This window comes from Vanessa atalanta, chromosome 12 (genome assembly GCF_905147765.1).
Source record: "Vanessa atalanta chromosome 12, ilVanAtal1.2, whole genome shotgun sequence".
Taxonomy (NCBI): Eukaryota; Metazoa; Arthropoda; class Insecta; order Lepidoptera; family Nymphalidae; genus Vanessa; species Vanessa atalanta.
Genome location: NC_061882.1, coordinates 12,669,755 through 12,685,013, shown reverse-complemented (window position 1 = coordinate 12,685,013; position 15,259 = coordinate 12,669,755). Strand labels below are relative to the sequence as shown.

Here is a 15,259-nt window from a genome sequence, read left to right as displayed (position 1 = left end):
TGTCGCGCGGATTTTAGCTCAGTATTTAAATGCCTGTAGTGAGAAGATTGCGGGAGCGAGTTCTAAATACACACAACTTTACAATGATGTGTCATTATTTATGTGCAAACATCGCTGTGACGCAACCGCGCGAATTCAAGTATCTACTCGTACAAACATTTGTTTTTTAAATTGGTCTGTCAGAACCTGGTCAGACTCGATTGAAAAACTATTTCACACAAGTATTTGTTACGAGGATGCTTTTTTGGCTGCAGTAGTATACATGTTACTATTTTGTCGGTGTTTTCGAGGTCCTTGATGCCTTCGTATTCATTTACATTGTAACTCGCAAACTGGTAAATAAACACAGACTATAAAGCAAAGTCACTTCCTGCTTCTGTCTGTATCTCCGCTTTCTTATTGTTAACCGCGTGACGAAATTTAATAAGGTTTTCGGAAATAAAAATTGTGATAAGCGAGGGATGTTTGTACATATAATTTGTAAATATTTCATAGTTCATAAAATTTGTACAAAATCTGTTTTTATGTGCTTTAAAAGAAATTTTAGAACGGTGTACAAGAAATCAAAACTAGAATCGATCCCGCTATTTTATATTTATTAATCGTAGAAAGAAAGAAAACTCGTGCTTTCGATATCGGAGGGCTGGTTGGAAATTATTAACATTAAGTCCTTAATGTTAATCATTTTTATTGGCATTCCTAATCGGCGACTAATCGGCAAAGAATGCCGATTAGCGTCTTTTATGATATAAATTTCTTGATAAGTGTATATAGGAGGAATTACATTCAATGAATTTTAGAAAATTTATCATTTGTCACTGGTAACACTTGTCTCGAACCGTTATCCAATTGGTCAAAAAAAAAATACAATCGAGATATTCTTTTGACAAAATTAATTTTTAATAATCTTTTACTTGAACTTTAATGAACAATAACACTATATTGTTTAACCATATACACCGCTCTGACCTGTAAAAAGCCAAAAAAACCGTGATTGGCCAATCAGGGTTTTTTCAAAATTAACTGCAATGATTGTGAAATGCAAGAAAATGATATGTGATATTGGTTAAATTAATTGTTATCCATATAAAACAGGAGCGGGATAGTCGTATCCCGCTCGTATCGTAACTAGCATCGGCGAGTTCACGGAATAGTGGATGGAGTAAAGAAAACACAGGGATACCCGGTTAGTTAGCTGCATAAACGAGGTGGAGAATTTGAAATTTTATAAAAAATATTATATTGAATAAAATTCGAAGCATTTTTTTGCTCGCACTCGGGAGTCAACAGTCAAAAAGATTTATTAGAAAACAAAAATAAAACGTATATTTTACTATCTTTATTTTTCTTTTCAATTGTTCTTATTTATCTGAACAAGTCAAATATGAAGTACGATTATTTGTTTTTTATCTTCTGTGAAAATTCCTTTAGTTTTTTTGATACAGTTATTTCATAAAGAGTTCACACAATTTATGATGAGTCATATTTAAAATATACTCACTCTCGGTCTCGGCCTCTGGCGATTCGAAGACATCAAAGACGAAAATTTTAGAATCAAGAAATCATAGATTAGTCATTCATGTCCTCCTGAGAATGGATGTGGATGGATATAGAGGTAGGGGACGACCCAAGAAACTATGGATGGATTGTGTGAAAGACGATACGGTTAGAATGTTACTTGTGAGATGAAGTATGGAAGAAAACATGCTGCGCCGACCCCAAGTAAAATCGGGATAAGGGCAGAAGAATGATGAATGTCGTCCTGGCCATTTATAAAGCCCGATTGTGTGTGCACATACGCACACAGGAGTGCACTCTATATTCATTTCACTCTCATAATCCGATCATGGAACAAAATTAATGACGAGACAATTATTGACCGACGCATGTGGCCCTACGTCGTGGTGTTATTTTGATCATTTTCAATTTGAATATCATTGTCACAGAGGTGATAAAGTTCTGAAAAATATTTAGAATACTCGCACTAACCCAGATACCGACAACCTTGTTTTCTAAATATTTTATAGAAAATATCATTTACAACTAAAAATATGTCAGCTCTCTGTGGGTTTGTTTAGTATGTAAGCTGTGTGCTTTTAATATACTGTATACTTACATATATATAACAATAAATTCGTTGTATTACTCGGAAATCGCATTAAAACAAAAAAATCACTATCAGCAAACAAATCCGCGTCACCTCCCTGCCGTACCGCACAGTATACAGTACACGGCTCGCAGACATTGACAACAAGTGATACTTTGCATAATAAATTAAAGTCGAGCACATCAGTGCCGTATATTTTATAGCCGTCAGCCCGTGAGGCAGTGTTAGTAGTTACATAAAGATAAGTTGGCGTGTGATGCTTCACTTAGAGGCTCCGTGGCGAGTCTTGCGTCGGTATTTACAGCGATTTAACACAATTTCCATCGTATTAGACCACGCCTATCGTATTACCACATAAGCGATAGCGGGTCAGCTGGCATAATGACCGCGGGCTTTCACCCGAATTACTCTGTGACTTATTATGTAGGCCGCGGTAAGTGATTACTTTATTTAAGTTTTTATTAGCTATAAATGGCTCAGTTTATTGCTATGAATACGTAATTATTATATACATTACATATACATTATAATCAAAATTCACCCTCTAGAATTGTAATTCTACAAAATAATCTTTCGCTATGTGCTCAACACGTAAAATTTGCTTCATATTTTCGTCAAATATATTAATCGTGCAAGTATATGGTTATTTTAATTAATTACCATTATTTTTAATTCTTATTTTCGATATTTGTATATTTATTTGAATAAGCATTATAATTCAACGAACAAAATCTTCATTTTTATAAATATTACATATTGAAACGCGAAAAAATACAAGATTAACTACTAAATTAATAATAGGTCCCTATCAGTTAAACACACTAAAATGTTATAAAATATATCAAATACCTACTTATGAAAGTTTTCTCTTTTAAATTATCCGCTTAAATAAATGTTATTTTGAATCATAAATATTGTAATTAACATTGCTTAAGTAAATAGATTTCAGACACACGAGTACGTTACGCGATGCGTACGCACGCGTTACAATGGCTATATTTACATAATTAGAAAGTTCAAACTAATTACTCTGCGCTATCAGAGCTCTGGCAATTTCGATATTACCGATTTGCGGTTAATAACTGATAATAATTAACGGCGTAATCGTAGCGTTTCTATCAGATCTGGATTCGCCTTTATGTCGCATTGAATATTAATGGATTATACTCGGATCTATCTCAAATTAGTTACTTTCTCAAATTTATATAAATGTCCCGAGAACGATTCCGCGTCACCCGATTCAAAATACCTTCGCTATTCCTAGATTTCGTACAAATGTAGGGAAGTTTTCGCCAATGATCCGATATATGGCTAGTTGCGATGTTGTCGCTTCTCATGACACTGGTATGTACAGCCATAGCAGCAATAGTTTTAAGAAAAAATTAGACTCTGCTCAATCAGTGTCAAGATATTTTTTGTTTTTATTTCTTTTTAATTTGGAGTAATTTATCTTAATTTTTTGTTCTTTCATACTGTTGTTATTATTATTTTACAAATGTATTAATATAGGAGTGTAGTGTTTTTTTTTTTGTTATTTAAAATGTATAATGAAAACGCCTGTAGTGGTGTATCACATCGTACAAGAATTTGTTTCCTACTTTTTCTTAATGAGATTTTTTATATGATGCCTTAATATTAGTATTGTTTGCTTAAATCTGTGTCTGTATATAATAATCGATTCCAATAGATACTGGTCAACTGTTTAATTTGTTTTTACGTAGCTACTTAATTGGAATTGCGGAAAAGTGCAACTATTTGTTGGTTCTTTGCGATAAAAACTTTATTCCGACCTGACAGTTGTAATTTAAATCTTATAAAATAACGATTCATAAGGACTTAAGAGCCTACCTAATAATCGCGGTAATAATGAGACATCAAGAAGGAAATCCATTCCGGCTATATTAATTCCACAAAATACAAATGCTAAACTATATAATATGATAAATTGTCATATGTAATGAACATGTCTTCCGAATTGTCAATAATATAACTGTCATAGTTTTTCAAGAAAACATTTACAAATATGGTGTCGTTATAATTTAATTCTTATTCGTGTCATTTGGTCTGTAAGTATATTATTGTATATTCATATTTCCTATTTGAATGAAATTAATATACAATAACTGAATTACAGTTATTATTGTCCATTTTTTTGTGACTCGTGGTCACGAGCTTCCTGAGGCAGATACAACTATGAATTAAAGTCGAATTAACTGTAAGGTACGATTGTGAATACATTTCAGTGACATAGATATAAAACGTATCATAAAGTCTTAAAGTGTAGGATAATTATGCAAATAAGTTTATACTTAAACTTTATGTATTTGTGCAAAATAAAAGAAGAGAACGAAAAATGAATTCATTTTGGATTGACAAAAATATTTTGTTAAATTTCATCTACGAGAAAACGGAAAATTAAGATTGCTACGTAATTCTAGTTTCAATAAATATAAAAGGATAAAACTTTAAATACATTCATTAGAAAATCTCGTTGATCCGAATGAATAAGTAAGTGAAACAGGTCACAACACTTGAATGTGTTGATATTAAAACATCCCAGTTTCAGTGGAAAGAAGAGAGAAAGATATCTGATTCTATTTAAAAGGCACCTAAAATGAAGGCCTACTTCTCAGCGAGATTCGTTTGTGTGAGTCAGGGCTGGCGAGTGTCGTGTTAAATATTTCATAATCGGGCTTGTGTGGGAAAGTAAAAATATACCTCGAGATAAACTGGAGCAATATTTTTTTTACAACCAATTTTCACCCGAGCTGTTATTTAAAACACGGGCGAGTTGAATTATATTCCACTATCACAAAGTTGTCTACATTCGCGCTCTCTGACTCGCGACAGGCAAACGTAACGTGATCCGTTTGGAAACTATATTTAAACGTAGTGGAAGTAAGTTTTAAAATTATTAATACTAGTAGTGCGCTGTCTAGTTTAAGCTTCACTTAAATGTAAGCTACCACTTCGGTTACCATCCTATTATGCGTTGCGTATATTGCGTCGAAATGTTTTTTGATTTCAGTTTTTCAAGGCTGGCGCAACCCTGGTCAAGCCTCAAAGCATCGCCGGAGCGAGCTTTAGATGGAGGGAACGAACGCCGGCTGGCCCTTGACCAAGTTTTGTGCGATATTAGTTCGACATCTGTCTGTGATCGAAATTGCGATATAGAAAACGTTCAGCCACTTAGACTTTTCTTCGTTTAAGGGTCTATCTGAAAGATGTTAATTCCTACAAACGATATCATTTTCTCAGAGATAATATAATAGCATTTGTTGTTTCAATAATATTTATCTCAATAAAGTTGAAACATAACTACATAGATATGAAATTTAAAATAAATAAATTAAAAAAAAAATCACTGAAAACTTTTTAATTACAAAACATCGGAAACCAAAGTGGATCTAGGCATAGCGTGCCTCGCTCGCGTGTCTCGTGGCATCCGCAGGAACCGCTCAAGTCGCATTTGCGTCACACCGTCTTAAAGTGCAGCCTTGCAAACTAGACGTCGTAAAATGTGACAAAGACACCAGTCCTTAGCGTCTTGAGCATAAGACACATTCTTCCATTACTAGGTTTAGGCAAAACGTAAGCTCTAACATAGACTTTATAAGGAACATTTTGACTTGTCTTTTAGCCTCGAAAGTTATCGTTCCGAATTAAAAGTCATAAAGTAAATAGAATACAGCCGAAAGTAGTCCTAAGCGCTATTAATATAAGGGTACTTTTGTCGCGGTCTTTTCCAGTCAAACGATATAGTTTTATAAAATGAAGTCGATATAATGAATTGTAGCAGTTTGAATCTTTCAATCTAGTAGAAGTATTTGCTACACCTTTAACATTATAAAGCCTTGAAACAGTTTTAAGTATTATAAATTTATAGTAGCAGTTTAAACCACTAACATTTGAAAAGGTATCCCAAATGCTAAAGGCATTAGAATACTACTTACGCCATTTTCTCCTGAGGAGCAAGAAACTATTTCTTAAATATATATACATAATATTTAAAGAGAAATATAATATGAAATAAAATTACAATAAGTATCGATGTTTAGTGTAGAACTAACTTTATTTTTTCTACGAGCAAGAGTCAGTTCCGGATACAAATAAATTCATAGTTATAATTTCGATTCAGCCGCGAAGAGTCGATATTCAATTCTATGGCGAATCAATTCTAAAGTGCTTAAGATGTCGATAATATACACTTTTATTTGAAGTCAATTATTCAACGCGACTGAGCATGAAAAACACTTTTTTTGTAAAAGGATGCTTTTAACTACATTCCTGTTCGGAGTTTATTGCGATTTGATGAAATTATTAGGATGCTATTTAATCCTTATTTATTAACAAATACCGTGTGACTATCAAACAACTTCTTCTTTGATAGTCTAATATATATTTATAGTAATTTTCAGTCAATAAAGAATCATTAGTTAGAAATTTGTTATATTAAAATCAGTTTATTAGCGCGCCATTCCTAGACTCATTTAACCAACACAATATTTATACTAGAAGAAAGTTGCGAGTAGCAGCCAGTATTCTACTACTATGTACCTGACACATTAAAAATATATCTTGAAATGAATAGTTCGAGGACTCGATTTACGATAATCCAATTTAGTTCCACATACACGTTCCCCCTGTGCGTAATATGAACCAACTTTATAAAACCAAACATTTGCCATATGAGTCAAATTCACCGACGATAAAACTTTATTCATCAAACTCGTCACAACTTTGAACGAATACAAAAATGTTATCGACTTGTTAACGGCTATATAACTTTGAAATAAAACAGATTCTAACGCACTACTAATCGTGCAGATTATTTACATTTAGCACTCGTGAAAACGTAGTCTCTGAGAACATGAGTGTAGTTGTGTACTCGACATTTCCTCAAGTCTATCGACTTTCTCGAGTCTAGTATTATATATTACTTAAAAACAATATCGGAAAATAAAGACGATGTTCAGTTAATCAAAAGCAGCAAATTTGTCGACTTAAGTCTATCGATAAAAGTATTTACACGAACTTCAATATATCACTATCGGACCATCACGGATATTCGTGCAGCGAATAAATAGTAGGCAATAATAAGACGACATCTGACGAGGGGCGGAGAGCCTGCCACGCGCACTCGGCGTTATAAAAACGGATCGGCCTCTCAAGACGTCAATCGCAGAAAAATTAAAAAATATATTTGTCAAATAGTTCCTATAATGATTATAAAATTTATTGGCAACAAAAAAATTACAATCGATTTCAACATTTATTCTGTATTTTATTTTATTTTTAATAGCATAACCAACAGTAGGTACAATATCACATCAACATAAAAAATAAAACATTTCAAAATTATCTTGGCATTTGCCAAAGTTCTACTGTTTACCATGTAGTCTCACCATGTACTATGTATTAAAAATATAAAAATTAAACATAATCAGTGATTATAAATAAGAATTATAATACATTTTTTTAACTATTATATAATAAATAATAATTAATAAAAACAAAAAGATACAATAAAATCAGAAATTAACACAAATAAAATTATTTATTCTTTAATCTGTATTGATGTTCATGTGAAACTAAATTCAGTAAGCGTATAATAATTTTTAAAACATATATTTAAATAATTTTAACTAATAATTGCACACATATTAATTGTTTTTAAATTCTCTATAAAAAAGAATGTGTTCAGAGAAAGTGACATTGCCATTTTTGTGTTTCAGGAGTATTACGTATATTGTACTTTGGCAGTTGTATATCCGACGTAAAGATAAGTTTAAAGAAATAACAAAGAAATCTTACGTTAAATGGTGGTAAATTACGCTTATAAATTACAAAATTAATAATATTATTGTAAATTTAACAAAATTGTAATGTTCAACTACATTTTAATTTTACGTTTATTTAAATTATTTAAAAAATATATTTTTGATCAATACATAATTATTTGCATCATTAAGCATCAATTAATATGCATTAATGAAAGTACAAAATCAAAACAAAGAAAAAGTAAGAACCTTGTCCAACGTGATAGATTTCTGTCGAGCAAAAACTGTCACTGGAAGTGTAAGTATTTCAGTAAAGAAGATTATATTCTTAAAAAAATAATGTTAAATAAGTTTATAAAACTAACGTTGTAAATTCCCTAAAGCACAAGCTACGTAATTTTAACTTGTTTTCGTCGTAGCGCTGTTGCTACGGAGCTACGACAGCTACGGCACTACGCTGCTACGAACTACGTAAATATCATTTAGTTGAGTGGAGTTATTATAATTATACCTGTATAATGTATTTTAATATATTCACCGCTGTTGATGTTTAAATTATTACAAGCGCTAGTCGCTGAGCTTATCACTTACCAGTTTATACAACTTACTAAAAATTTGCATTTTATTATTATCAATTTATATAAAATCAACGGAATGGACTTTTTCATAAACATATTTTTATGGAAAAATATAATAAATCGCTGTCCATAATGTACTGACTTTACATCAATTTTAAGATTTTTAATATAAGCTAAAGAAAGCTTACGATGAGAGGCGTTATTAAATAGTTCCACTGACCTTTGATGAGGTGCGCGGCGAGCACGAGCGCGGCGGTGAAGGCGTGCAGCCGCCACGCGCACGCGCGCATGTTGCACGCACCGCCTGCACAACACACAAACATAATATATTATAATAATGAATATCCAATATGATATATCGCTTTTTTCATTATCCGTTATTGTTGTGGTCATAACACATTGTTCGAGACAATATTATCAATGTAGAATTCCGTACTACCATTATTTTTTCATTAGGACTAATACGATCTCATTCTGATTATATGTAGGACAAATTTAATGTAGTAAAAAAGTAAATTATTTATGTGGATAAATATCCCATTAAAATCTATTCGTACAATATAAAAAAAAAAAAATAATTATTTATTATTTAAGACGGCTGGGAGGAGATAATCAGGCGCAGATAAATTTATAGATTGTATAGATGTATTCACTCGCGAAGGCGCGCGAAGAGCTACCTAGTTAATAATTCTTCATTCTGTAATAATGTGCACGTCTACATTTTTAGAAATATATTTAACGTTTTTACAAACGTAACACAAATTTACATTATAAAGCGATACATTTTAGTTAATGACTCTACTATGAATAAAACAAAACTTCAAGTTTTATACCTATAATGCTTGTAACTACAGATCCTGTCTAAATTTGGGTCGCGCAGAGGCGGTATCGAGCGTCGAGTAATCAAGCACTCATTAGCATCGGATATTGGTACTAACTCGCGAACCCCGATTTAACCGACACCCACACATACGCCCTCCGGGCGCTCTACGCGTCACTAGGAAGGATCACTCGAGTGGCGGTCAAGACTTGATTGAGTGTCATTTACGGTAATGATAATACCGATAATCGTAGAATACTATTATGTTTTGTATACTGTTCCAATTTAACGATAATAATGTAGGGTCAAATTGTACGATCAAATAATGCAAGTAACTTTAAATTTTAAGCAACCAAATTAATAAAAAAAGTATAATCGTATAAAAAATATACACGATGACGTTACGTTGTCAAAGAAATCAACATACTGAAACGCGTGCATAATCATAAAAAAATTAAAACTATTTTCAGTATACTTTTTAAAGCAAGTAATAATATAACTTTCAACACAAAATCTATCACAAGAATAATATATCAAAATAATAATATGAAGTTCTCGCATTGTATTTTTGAACGCTACAATAAAAGCTCCAAGGTCATGTCGTGACTAGTTGCTATAAGGCGACTCGCAGCGGGTCTGTAAATAATGGTTGTAGTGAATGTTACTAATCTCAATTGACTGTATGACATTTGTATTGAAAATAAAGATGATTTTGTCAGACATTTCTGTGTTGAAATGTTAGTTTTATTATTTTCCCTCGTCTGAATGTCGTGTTACGATTTTCGTAGAAGTCGAAAGAAATCATTATTATTTCTTATCCCTAAATAATATTACAGAGAAGAATTAATTAACCATTTCAGTTATTTATATGAAAATGTGTACGAAAATTTTATATGATAAGAATATTGTAAGTACAATATTTAGAAAAAGTTCATTAGTTTTCTACGTTGTCTTGGGTCTGGGTGTTTGTGATACCGTCGTTACTTCTGATTTCCATAACATAAGTGCTTTAGCTACTTACATTGGGATCAGAGTAATGTATGTGATGTTGTCCAATATATTTATAATATATTTATTTATATTTAATATATAACATACACAGTACCAAGCTTAACAAAAGTTTCAATAAATTATGTTATAATAAGATTTAATTATTAACCATTTACTTGATCAGAGTAATAACCAATGTACAAAATACTTATGATAATGACCAAAAATCTTATTACGTAATTTGATGTTTTTTTTTTAATAAATGTAATTTTACATTAACATGGTTAGTTTGATTACTATAAATATTTAAAACGGAATGTCTTGTTCATCCCAAGCACAACACACTCGTAGATAACGTCGACATATACCAAATAAAAATAATAAACATGGTAAATATCCCCTTTTGAAATACTTATAGTAATAAATGTAATTGTAATAAAAAGCTAGTTTTCGGATGTAAATACAAACATTAGTTAGTCTGTTATCAGAGAGAGCGATACCAGCGTCAATACGTCACGCTTATCGTGCGACATCGAGTCCGGCCGCTCCCACTCGCGTTAGGATGCGCGATAGTGCTTGTCACACGACACGTTCGCTGGCTGGCTTTAAGTGATCTATAGGTGGTGTTTAGCAGTACTCAGGGTTCATACATTGAAAAACTAATTAGTTGAACTTACAACTAGCGAAGTAATTGCTTTTAAATTTAGCACTTACAATAATAAACTTTATTATAATATAGGGAAGCGAACGAGTGAATGAGCCACTTGATAGTGGCTCATTGAAGTGGTCACCATCATCTACAGATATTGGAGATAAGCTAAGATGGTATGTCTCTTGTGCCTGTAATTATACTGGCTCACGCACTCTGCCAATCGAAACACAACAATACTGGTTAGTATTTGCTGTTTAGCTGTAGAATATCTGATGAGTAAGTGGCCCCAGACGCGCATGTACAAAGTTCTATCACCAAATATAGTAGGTATAATATGATCATATAAGACAATGTGATAAAAGTAAAAGTGTCATTCAGTAGATTGATATAATACATTTGAGACGCGGGAGCTATTAATTTAATTTTTATTTATTTATTATAAGATAACAATAACATATTTTAATTTTAATTTAATTTAAAACGAACAAACGCGGCGATGCTACGCACCTCATTGGCTGAATATCGCATATATGTCTCGTGCGAGCGAGAGAGAGAGAGAGATTAAAATGTAATTAAAGATAGAAGTTATTTACCCTCAGAGTCATTTTTGCAAAATGACTCTGAGTGTCTTGTCAGTTATTCGAGGTACACTCTAATTTCCAAGCCGGCGGTAGCTTTACATTGAATTCAAGGCTGTCCAACATAACGATTCGAAAGTGCTCTTATGAGCCTTTTTCAATAAAGAATATTTTGATTCTGTTTTTGCGCTCCACGAGCATCATTAGTTTTTATGTTCTACAGAAAGAGCGATGTTGAATAAAAATCCCTTTTATCTTTTACTCTTTGAAGGCAATAAACATCAAGTCCAATCAGCTAATATCTGATACAAACTGAGCAATTTTATAAATAGGCAAACTTTGTACGCGAGTTCCGATCCGCTAATCTGATATGGAAATGTGCTCGGAAAAAGAAAGTTTTGTATAAAACGTCGAATATCATGTTAGTCGGACGTTATGAGAAAATGAAAATGTTTTATGTGGTATTTGTAAATGGGCAAAAATATATCGCATTCGATACTTCCGTAAGTTAATGCAGATCATCACGGGATGTACTTTCCGGCTTTTGTGTGTGCACCTGTCTCTGTCTCTTTCGATCTCTCTTTGTTTAAGCTCTCGAGAATGCGATATAGACTTTAAGAATTTCTGAAAAAAAGCTATTTATAACTACTATGAGACCTGTAGTGGAGCAGAAGGGTCGGTGCTAAATTCTTCTAAGCAGTTGAGAAGGCTTCGGAATATATCCCGGATATATTTCACTCGAATATTAACCACCATCATCCAATTTATTTCACTCGACGTTTTGACGGTTTAAACATCACTTAGCTAAATGTTCGAATAACATATAAATATAGCTTAAATTAACCAATAGTATTTGTAAAAGGCGATTTGATTAAGTGTAGAGATAAATAGGTAGGTAGTACACTGGCTCACTCACTTTTCAAATCGAAACATAGCAATACTAAGTTTAGCCGTTTAGCGGTAGAATATATGATGAGTAGTAGTAGTAGTTTTACTTGTTAGGCTTTACCTAACAAGTAAAACTATTTTTTTTTTATATTTTATTATATAGCATCTCTATGAAATTGAAAGTATTCATAGACAATATTTTTTAGTAAGTTTTAAAATTGAATTGATTTGATTGGATTCAACATTCGTTATTTTCAAATGATTTCTTCATAAATATTCTTTTGAGTAATCGCTTTGAAACAGTCGAAGTAAACTGACTCGAGGTGGGGGCCGAATCCTCATCGTAAATTCTACTTGAATAAATAATTATAATTCTCTATTACGTTGTTAATATTTCAGTAATATGGATTTTTAGTGACTAACTTAACGTGAAAAGGTAAATTCCAATAAAGTTTTTAAAAAGATGTCAGTACGTTTCATATTTGTTTCTAAGAAATCTAAAAGTTTTCACGTAATCTCATAAACATAAGTAAAACATATATAACGCTAGTTGCGATCAGCGCGGTGTGAAAACTGCTTAAATAAAATGATATAGTTCCCGCCACTATACGCCTAGCTGAAGCCCTTACGAGTTTGATTTAGGAATACGCTTTAAAAAAGTCGGCTATTACGGTAAACTGCACAGATAATAAAATGAGTTTCTTATAATAAATACATACCTTATCTATATTTATATATTTTGTATATATATACATATATTTTGAGTTAACCTACATTTCGTTACCCTAGTTTTCATCCTCATGTTTTAGAATTTCATTCAGTATAAAAATAACAAAGGCACAGAACACAAGAATAAAGGCATATCAGTAAAACAACCTTTTTAAAAGCTTACAATTACTATAAAAGTAAGTTAAATGCATGAAGTCGCGAGCGCTGACACGCGGTGTATACTTTAAGTAATTTTAATTAGAGGATGAAATAATAAAAGGGGAGAGGTCAGCGTGATAAAAGGACCTCGTAAAATCTGCCGGTTTACTGCAGCGCTTGAAGCGACGGCTTAACAAGTACAGTCGTATTTTAGATGCTTCATCATCAATATACATTGCGAAACCTTTATATTATAATTTTCGCAGGTTATTTGTTTGGATTCTGGGTCCTTTAGTGCTGGGAATACAGGCCCAGCAGTGGGATATATACCTGTAAACTTATTGCTCATATTCATACTTTTGTACCATCACTTGATATTTTAAATACAGATATAACAATAACAATTTTGAACACAGCCACAATGTTTTTTTTTTATTATGATAGTAAAATAAAAAATAATAGTTATTTCTAGTTTCATGTTACTTAATAATAAATTATCGCCGGAATTGGTTATTGCATCACTTAAAACATCGCTAGTACATTTTGATACGGAGGGGGCCCGAAGTTGCGCCGCCCGGGCGCTCGTAAAATACCAAATAAAGCATCCCTTCGTCAATTTTCAGCAGAAGTTGTTTATGCGATCGTTACGTCTGGTCGTATTAGTTAATTCGTTTCTTACAGCGACATGGACGAAGTTTCGAGCGGAAATAGTCCGTGTTAAAAATAACAAAGATTGGAGGATGAATCGAACTCTACCTCTAGTTAAACCAAATAAAACCATTCTTATTTAATTAATTATTCTTGGAAAAATCTTTTCGATTGGTAATTTTTCTTTTCTTAAATCTCATTTGGGAAGTATTGTAGTATACAAGTTACAATTTAGATAAACTGCACGGTTTGTGCTCTCTCGAGTTTGATCCCGTGTTTTCGCGTGTATTTGGATTTGTATTATATTATGTTGGCCGAGTGGACAGAACACGTGGATTGTAATTAAAATCGAGAATCACTCACTGTTCAGGAAATTAAAAGTGAGCATCGTGAGTAAGTTTGCATGTGTCAGATATAGTTCTGCCATTTTATGAAATTTCAAACAATGCAAGCCGTTGTGGCATTTCGAAACTTTCTCTCGCTGAAGGTCTCCCTAGAGAGAGAAAGCCTTTGGCCAGCACTCGGCATGTGCACACTGTAAATGTGGGTGTCGAACGTTCCATACTTTTACAGCATTAAATTCGATACATTATTTTTAAACAAATATATGTTCAGTTTTCGTATGTTTTACTTGCGTTTAAATTATATGCTCAAGTCAATTACAGTCGACTTATTAAATCGAAAGCGTATTGTAGTCTCTTAAAGAACTTAAAATATAATTGATGTCATAAAATCCAACAAAATCGCGCCGTTTGAACTGAATATTAATCCAGTCGAGTTGGAATTTTGTACACTTAGTTAGGGCATTAGCTTTCTCGTTTCTGGAATAGTAACAACGACAACCAACAGGCAGCGTGCGAGTCGCATCGGACGATATTTTACTAAGCAATTCAAAATGTAATTACATATATTTTTATAATTTTGGGGTTTGGGAAAAGTGGCTTCCTGATGGTAAGAAGGCACTAGTCTGCTCATCAACATGAAGAAACATTAACCACTATTTAACGTCACGTCACCACTCTTGAGAACTTGGATGTTATGCCTATTGTGCTCGTAGGTACACTCGCTCACTCACTATTCAAGCCGAAACACAAAAATACCAATACTAAGTATTGGTATTTTATGGTATAATATGTGGTGGTAGGTACTACAGTACCTACCCAGGTGGTCCCAAAGTAAAACTCAAGGCTTGATATTATATTGATTAAAATAAATCTTAATGATATAAATATCACAAATCATACACGATTTGACATCATTAACGTCCATATACTAATTCCAGTCAAGATTAACGACCCTTCAGCTCCGGTATCTAATGTGCATTACAAATCATCCGACAGTTAACAATAAT

The 15,259-nt window shown here is 32.6% G+C and overlaps 1 protein-coding gene across 2 annotated transcripts in view; it reads right to left on the bottom strand.

Annotated features, from left to right (window-relative positions):
- Positions 1-15,259, bottom strand: part of LOC125067655 (lachesin-like) — a 118,334-nt gene that overhangs the window by 66,629 nt on the left and 36,446 nt on the right. For both annotated transcript variants that reach the window (XM_047676357.1, XM_047676358.1), the window contains exon 2: positions 8,686-8,769. In XM_047676357.1, the coding sequence (XP_047532313.1) occupies positions 8,686-8,755 (70 nt within the window). In that variant the 5' untranslated portion in view covers positions 8,756-8,769. The remainder of the gene's footprint in view (positions 1-8,685; positions 8,770-15,259) is intronic.